At 40.2% G+C, this 9,136-nt stretch overlaps 1 protein-coding gene across 1 annotated transcript in view; it reads left to right on the top strand.

The window, feature by feature from the left end:
* zfr (zinc finger RNA binding protein) overlaps nt 1–9,136 on the top strand; it is a 62,063-nt gene that overhangs the window by 19,104 nt on the left and 33,823 nt on the right. Inside the window, exons 4-6 of the mRNA XM_020599179.1 lie at nt 2,253–2,391; nt 4,072–4,281; nt 7,008–7,243. Of these exons, the coding sequence (XP_020454835.1) occupies nt 2,253–2,391; nt 4,072–4,281; nt 7,008–7,243 (585 nt within the window). The remainder of the gene's footprint in view (nt 1–2,252; nt 2,392–4,071; nt 4,282–7,007; nt 7,244–9,136) is intronic.

Below are 9,136 nucleotides of genomic sequence, written 5' to 3'. Positions count from 1 at the left end.
ACCCCCCCGTCTGTAGGCTGACTTGTCTTGGATGAGACTTGGATGAGTTGGGGAGGGTGAGGGGGGGAGTGATGATTCTCAAACATGCAGTAAAACTCATTCAGGTCGTCTGCTAGTTGATGTTCCTCCACGGCAGGGAGGGATGGTTTCCCATAGCCAGTGATGGTTTTCAGGCTCCCCCACACAGACAAGGAGGCTGAAACCTGATCTTTCAGCTTTTCAGAGTAGCTCCTCTTTGCTGCTCTGATCTCCCTTGTCAGTGTGTTCCTTGCCTGGCTGTACAGAGTCGTGTCCCCAGTTTTGTAAGCCTCCTCTTTGGCACGATGAAGCTGCTTGAGTCTGGCTGTAAACCAGGGCTTTTTGTTGTTGTATGTGCAGAAGGACTTTTTGGGCACACACACACACCCTCATAAAAACCGATATAAGATGTGACGGTGTCAGTGAGTTCGTCCAGGTCTTAAATACACTCCAGTCTGTGCAGTCAAAGCAGGCCTGTAGCTCTGACTTGGCCTCCTCAGTCCGTCTCTTCACTGTTTTGACCACAGGCTTTGCAGCTTCTGCCTGTAGGTTGGAATAAGATGGACCATACAGTGATCAGAGAGTTGGAGGGCTGCATGGGGGACAGAGCGATAGGCGTCTTTTATTGTTGTGTAGCAGTGGTCCAGTATGATTTTTGTCCCCTAGTGGGACAGGTGACATGCTGTCTGTATTTGGGAAGTTTGTGGGTTAGATTTGCCCTGTTAAAGTCCCCTAGAACAATGAGTCGAGAGTCGGGATGTTCTAGCTCCACGCTAGTAATATTAGTTCAGCCAGGAGCTGTAGTGTGCTAGCATGGGTCTGTGGTCTTATATACACTCTGATTAGAATGAAAGAGTTAAATTCTTGGGCACAATAAAAAGGTTTGTAATTGATTAGTCTCTAAATCCATGTTACATGTCCTCTGTAGCATTGTGACATTAATGATTTTGTGATTGCAATCCATGCTTTTATAATTTCTAGACTTAACTGTTGCGATACATTATACCTCGGTGTTAATCAGTCGTCTCTCCCTCGTCTTCAAATGGTCCAAAATGCTGTGGCTCATCTTTTAACCAGTACCAGAAAATTTTACCATATAACCCTGCTACTGGCCTATCTTCACTGGCTTCCAGCCTGTTTTAGAATTTATTGTGAGCTATTGATTTTTGTTTTTAAGGCTCTTAATTTTTTGGCACTGCCCTACCTTGCTGAGGTGGTGCGAACCTACAACATTGCTCAGATCATCAAACCAGTTTCTTTTAGAGGTTCCCAGGGCCAGATGCAATGGCTTTGGTGACCGCGCTTTTACTGTTGCAGCTCCTAAATTGTGGAATAGTTTACCTTCCAATATTAGATCTTGGCAACTTTTAAATCATTGGTTAAAACACATTTATTCACTTTGGCTTTTAATGCATAGTATTGTCTGCTTCCTTCTTTTAACTGTTGATTCTGTGTAATTCGTGTGAAAACTACTGATCATATTTAGTAATGAGAATCTTTTTTTAAAAAAACACAAAAGAATAATTAATGATCACTCAAAGGTTTATTTAAAACCAAAATCTGGATTTACAGTGTGCAGCTGGTGGACTAACAAACACGCTGTCTGCTGTTAGCTGGAGACTGTTTATGAGATAAAAAGGCATCTCTCCAACACCACTGAATAATTAGTGAACTAAGTGCTACTCTGTTGTTCCAACAGAGTGAGACGTCTTGACTGGTACAACTATTAGTCAATGTCATATCAGTGATGGAAATGTAGCACATTCTGTGGGCATGCAGATGCTTATGAAGATTGGATTGGAGGACGTGTGTGTGTGTGTGTGTATAGAAGTGGTCATTTTTCTGGAATGGCTGTTTTTGATAATTTGATATAAAAGGGTGTATTTCAGATGATTTGACTTGCAGTCTGAATGTGACTCATCTCCTGGTTTGCTGCTGCTCATGCAGCTTTCCTGCAAACATAACTTGCATGATAAATTTTATATATGCACGTGTGTGATACCTCAGTACAACAGAAGTACTGACTTATTTAGTTGTTGTAAGTGGTAAATGGGGGCTGCCTTTATTCAAAGCACTTTACAGTTTGCCTCTTATTCACCCATCCACACAGATGTGAGCAACGGGTGGTTCCCATGTTGCTCCTGGTGCTTCCATTCACTTTCACACGTGGACAGGAAGAGCTAGGTATTGGAGCTGCCAGCCCTCTAATTTGGTCTTATGATCTTCCTTTGCAGGACTCCTACTCCTATGTCCGGTCCACAGCGCCAGCTGTCGTTTATGACAGTAAGCAGTACTACCAACAACCCACTGCTACAGCTGCTGTTGCTGCTGCACAGCCACAACCCAGTGTGGCAGATTCCTATTACCAGACAGGTATGCTAAATACACACTGAATTCATTTTTCAATTAAATACAGGTCTACTAACTGCCTGTGCAACCCACGTTGGACCCATAAATGTGAGACGGCTGTTGCCTTTGTTTTCCAGCAGCAGTAGTATTAATAGAGATCCCAGTATGCTGCAGTGCAGTTTCATATACTTAAATGACAAGCAACTGCACTAAACTTGAATTATTCAGTTTAATTTAGTTTCGAATTAGGACCAAACCCCAGAATTTAGATCTAGAATCTAGTGTAATCTCAGTTTTCTTTATCATATTCCACCATTGCTAACGAGATGAGTAATTCTGTCCAGTCATCAGTCACCTATGTTACGCTCTACTATTACCATGACATTTCTCATCATAATCATTACCTTGTGTACATATTGTAAATCAATTTAGCTTATAACTGGCTTCATTATGTCATCTTAATTCCTGGTATTTTTGGTCAATGAACTAAGAACTTAATACATTCAAATTGAGACTGAATTGGTTATTCAGATTGACTTATGCTGATGAATAACAATAATTAGACTACATTTCAGTTAGTGACCGGACATGGTGTCCTAATCTAATGAGGTATTAATTGAAAATTTTAAAGTATTGAATTTTAAATATTGATGTCTGTCAGTGTTGTCACTACTCAGTTTTCACCTTGGCTCTTGGGACTAAAATGATTTGTGAATACCTTTTATTTATACAATGATCTAATCTTAAATTTAAGGAGAAATTCTTAAACGTCTGTTCTAAGAATTTTCTTAGAATTTCATCCCTGTGAGCAACTCTTTGACAGCGGCTCATAGACATGGCAGACATTCATTCATTGCATTCACATTTTATGCAACTTTTACAGAATTTTCCAAGGTGTAACTTTGTTACAGAGACGAAGCTAATCACTATGAATCATGGCTGTTTTGTTGTAGAGTATGTGTTTAAACTATAACTTGTAGGCTAATGCACCCGGGAGCTGTATCAGCCTATCTGTGTCTCAACATTTCATCCTTTTTACAAAACGTGCTCAGATGACCATTTGCATTTTGGCTCTTGTTAAATTAATCTTAGTCGTCGTGCCCCATAGCTGAGTGGTTATGGCATGGTGCATCATGTTCTTGGCAGCACACTGCAACAACGGTGTTTTAATTCCTATAGCTGTTTGCAAAAAATGTATATTACCATATTTACAAGTCTATGAGCTGTTCACATCACTGAAACAAACAAGAAAAAGACAATCAGTAATATTAATAGACACTCAGACACCTGCCTCCGCTGATTCAGCTGTTCTATCATTTTGGGGTTTGTGCTGCTGTTAAACTGAGCTGCATCATACAGAGGGGGGTTTCTGGTATTTTGTCCACCTAATTTATATCAGTGAGGTTGGGCTAAACATAGAAACACTTATGTGGATAACACAAAATGATGATTCAAACTCCCATGGCTAGCAAAGTCATCCTTGCTCTTAACATAGTATAGCAAATGCACATCAGTGGGCTGCACTTTACCACATTGATTCAGTATCAGCTGAAAATAAAAAGGCATTTGCTTGGTCCATTTAAAAAACAAAAGGTCCTTAATGGGTACACACTCAACATTTTGCTATACACTGAAGAAAAGTAATTTTCAGAGCATTGTGGAAAAAAAAAAAAATTCATTTTCATTTTTATTTTTTATTTTTAGCCCCCAAACCAGGATATAGCCAGGGGGTAACACCATATACCCAGAGCCAGCAGACTCGACAGGTGACTGTTATAAAACCAGCTGCTCCAAGTCCAGCCTCATCAACTTTCTCCATCTACCCCCCTGTCCAGCCTGTGGCTGCTGCGGCCTCTGTGGTCCCTTCTTACTCCCAAAGCCCAACCTATAGCACAAATGCTGTCACCTACTCTGGTAAGTTTTGATGTGGAATTGACTATTGCTTAAGATAATAAAAAATTGTTTTGGGGCCACCAGACACCCTTTTGTGTACCCAAATCACTCAAGCTGTGATCATGTGTGGTATTCAATTGAGTTTATAGCCATGTTAGTAATTCCATGAACGGTCTTCACTACTTTTCAATAATGAATGATGCATAAAAACTGGGCCTGAATGTTTAGTTGTATTTTTGTATTGTGCACTGCTGGGTAAAATTAATCCTTTGTTTCCTTCAATTGAGATCAGTTGTTACCCATATTTCTTAGTCTTATTAAAAAAAAACTGCATTAACCTATTCTCCTATAAACAAACTGTAAAGCATTACAGGACAAATTATAGTACAGACTAGGGGTGTGACACTCCATCGGTCTGTATTAATACATTGATCAAACACCCCAATGTAAAGATAGATATTATGTGGACTCTTTTTTTATTTTAATTTTGACAGCCTGCCATATACTTACACATTTCTGTTGAAGTGCTGTTCTTTTTAAACTGGACAACAAGTGCCAGGCAGTGCAGGCATCATTTCTGAAACTGGGAATTCACACTAAAAGTCAGACGAGCAGTGCATAACCTACTGAAGTATTTGATCCGTTCACTTCACACTGACTCCAACGTCTGTGCAGCATTACTGTCATCAGAACATTCATTTTTCTGTTGGTAGGAGAGTGACTGGACAAATAGTTTGTAGAGATTATGCTTTGCTAAATGCACCAGAGAGAAGAAACAGACCTGAACTGTGAAAAAACATGGGGGGTACAGGGGTGACACGTGTCTCATGCACACGTCTCTTGAGTTGGTGTAGACTGACACATTTTGATAGATTGAAGTTCTATCCGTTCCATGACAGGGGCAAGTTAGAAAATGCTATCAGAATTGGCCTTGACCTGTATAGCAACTAATAAAAATACACAAAGTGTACTGTACTTTCCATACTGTACTTTTTTCTGTATTTTATTTCTATCAAGGCAAATCCTTCCAATTGCAAAAGTCAGCATTTATGTTGAATTGGAAGGTCATCATGGGCCCTTATTTGTATTTAAATAGCACTGAAAAGTGACCAGAGGAGTTTATACTACTTTATACAAATTATACTTTTGTTGTATTTCAGTTAATAATGTAATTATGTGAAATGGGCATACAGTATTGTTTATTAATCACAGACCCCTGAATTGAATCGAAATTGTATCCTGACATATATTTGGGTAACATTGGCTCTGATTCCATATACTGTACATCAGTTCTGAGTTCAGCTGAGATCTTTTGAATCTCCATGATTGTCCAAATCTTTGCTTTTATTACCAAAAACTGATATTTTCATTGGCCTTAATTGTACAGTGTTTGTTAATTGGTGTTTTATCCCTTGCTGGCATGTTGACAGGCTAAACTAAGATGTTGCACATGGTTACCATTAGGGGTGTAGCAATATACCAGTATTGACCATAATCATATTTAAAAAAGAAATGATGAGATTGTGTAATTAATATTGCAACTGTCTGGTTGGCACTCCAGCTAGTTAAGTGGCAGTATTGCACCTTAATGCCAATGGGGAAAAAGAAGAAGACCACCATGCAGTGGTAGCTCCCCTACAAGAGTGCAGCAACTACTACTGCTCAAAACCATGTTAGAGGAAATTAAAGATGAGGGAGACACTCTACCCACACACGAAAAAAAGTTATTCCCCCCCAGTGTGGGAGTTTGAGTAAAAAAGATGAGGTGTTGGACATTGCAGTTTGCAGGAAGTTCGGATCATCAGTTAGTGCAACCTGTTCACCCACCTTCATCTCCACCATCCTGCAGATTTTGCCACAATAGAGCAAGTAATATGCAGTCAGTTTGCTAGCCCTGAAACAGCAAATGTTACATTATGGTCTTGGTGCATTAAAGTTACCATGTCATTGGATGGACTTAGTATTTCCTCTCCTCTAGTTGTTAGGCAGTGCCAAAGAAGCGAGAGAGAGCCAGGCATTCAGGTCAGCTAATGCTGTTTGAGTCTGTGGATAAGAAAAACAGACACTAGACACCCAATACCCACCGTTCCTGTGGGTAAACACTCACTGCAGTGGCGGAAAGCTAATGAGAAGTTTCCAAGGTTGGCAAAACTGGCATGGAAGGTCCTTTACATTCCTGCAATCAGTGTCGCATCTTGAAGACTTTTCAGTTCTTCAGGAAATATTCAGACAGTATTTTGGTTCAGCTCGAAATCCGATAAACAAAATATGCTTTTCTTTCCTTCATAGGATTTTGTTACAGTATATATGAGTGAGTAGTTGTCAGCTTGTGGTCTTACACAACTTCTTTTTGTCCCCTGCTCCCTGTAGGTAATTTTGTTTAAGTTGACATTGTGCTGAGGGCAGATGTCAGGCCTTATGGATCTTTTATCAATTCATGTGGTTGCCCTTTCACCTCCATTAAATGTAGCTTTTCTTTTTGTACAGTTGGACTCTATCTCCACCTGCCTACAAACAAATTTTGAATAAAAGTCATTTTGCAAAAAAGACAAGGCTAAAGATAAATTTAAGATAAAGCATTTTCATTACAGCATCGTTAATTGTTTTGACTGCAGTCATATAATGAATATCTGATATGACGGCCCTAGTTACCATTATGTGCAGAGGTTTTCACTGAGCTTTTTCTCAAGCTTACAACTTAAGAGTAGTGATTAGGCTGTAAGTAGGCATTGTTTTATGCTTTCCAGGAACTTCGTACTCGGGCTACGAGGCAGCAGTTTACTCCGCAGCCTCCAGCTATTACCAGCAGCAACAGCAGCAAAAGCAAGCAGTGGCAGCTGTAGCAGCAACAGCAGCATGGACTGGGAACACTTTCACCAAGAAACCTTCTTTTCAAAGTAAGCAGCTTCGGCCCAAGCAGCCACCCAAACCCCCACAGATCCACTATTGTGACGTCTGTAAGATCAGCTGTGCCGGTCCACAGGTGAGTTGAATAATACCCACAATAACACTATTACCCAGTATAGTCGGTGTTAAACGCATGCAGATATCCAGAAAACTATTTAGATGTGAATGTTTTGAAATTGTTACAGGAAATGTGCCTTTAGTGGCCAACCATATCCTTTTGTGTCCATACAGACAGACCATAAAAATTCTCCATTCAATAGTTGACCCAGAGTTTTGTAGCTTCTCACATCTAACATACCTTGCTACATATCTTGTTGCAAGTTGACTATACTCGTAATGTCTTGATTACTGTTGCGTAAGACCCCCATCAGACAGATCGTGTTTTTCAACCTGCAAAACACAAGTCCTTTTATTTTTTTAGTGGCCACATGAGAAACTGGGGCACACGCAATGTGTTCCTTATGTCCAGTCTGCTCCGTAATTTTGTCTTTGTTGCTGTCACTGCAGAAAAGCCCGCTTCACAAAGATAGGATGTTGGAAATGGTAGCAGGGTTTTCAGTGCTCTTGTGGCGATTTCAGGATATTCTGGCTTGATTTTTCATCCAGAACATCAGCAGAGTTGTCGTCTCAAACATACGTTTAAGGTCACCGTCATTTGCGATCTCCAGCAGCTGATCCTCTTGTTGCACAGACATGCAGAGCAGCCCTGGTGCGTGAGAGTCACCTGTTGCGATAAACTCGTATTTTTTTCAAATTTTTTGTTGTTTGGGGGCTTTTTTTTTTTTTTTTTTGCAAAGTATCACGTGACATCGTGACCGACACATGGCGTCTTGACGTGTCAAGGGGCACAGGTGGATGATACGTCGGAGAAAATCCTGTAGTTTTTCATAATAAAACATCTTCCAGACTCTAAAAATCAATGCAATGGAAATTATATAAATTATTTATTCTTTCTGTGCAGCCCGGTAACAAATGCCTCACGGACCGGTACCGGGCCATGGCCCAGTGGTTGGGGACCACTGCCCTACATGGCTTGTGGCAAACTGCAAACAGGACTTCTTATTGCTTTCTTTCAACATTGGCTTTCTTCTTGCCACTCTTCCATAAAAGCCATATTTGTGGAGTACACGACTAATAGTTGTCCTGTGGACAGATTGTCCCACCTGAGCTGTGGATCTCTGCAGCTCCTCCAGAGTTACCATGAGCCTCTTGGTTGCTTCTCTGATTAATGCTCTCCTTGTCCGGCCTGTTAGTTTAGGTGTACGGCCATGTCTTAGTAGGTTTGCATTTGTGCCACATGCTTTCCATTTTCAGATGATGGATTGAACAGTGCTCTGTGAGATGTTCAAAGCTTGGGATATGTTTTTATAACCGAATCCTATCCTGCTTTAAACTTCTCCACAACTTGATCCCTGACCTGTCTAGTGTGTTCCTTAGTCTTCATGATGCTGTTGGTTCACTAATGTTCTCTAACAAACCTCTGAGGCCGTCACAGAACAGCTGTATTTATACTGAGATTGAATTCCACACAGTGGACTCTATTTACTAATTAGGTGACTTCTGAAAGCAGTTGGTTGCACTGGATTTTATTTAGGGATATCAGAGTAAAGGGGGCTGAATACATATGCACGCCACACTTTTTCAGATTTTTATTTGTAAAATAAAAATAATTTTCCTTCCACTTCACAATTATGCGATACTTTGTGTTGATCTATCACATAAAGTCCCAATAACATACATTTGTTTGTGGTCGTAATGTGGAATTCAAGGGGTATGAATAGTTTTGCAAGGCACTGTATATGCCAATGCGAAAAACACTTTTGTTTACCTTGTTAGTATGAGTGTTCGTTGTTATTCACCTCAAATTTGGGTCACAGTTAACTCACAGTAGCGGCATGCTATTAGTACTGGAATCATTATTACTGGATGTTAAACTTTTTTTTTTTTTTTTTTTTTTCCCCTCACCATT

The sequence above is a fragment of the Monopterus albus genome, unplaced genomic scaffold (assembly GCF_001952655.1).
Source record: "Monopterus albus unplaced genomic scaffold, M_albus_1.0 scaffold40.1, whole genome shotgun sequence".
NCBI lineage: Eukaryota > Metazoa > Chordata > Actinopteri > Synbranchiformes > Synbranchidae > Monopterus > Monopterus albus.
Note: the sequence above shows the minus strand (reverse complement) of the source record. Positions and strands in the feature narration are given on the sequence as shown.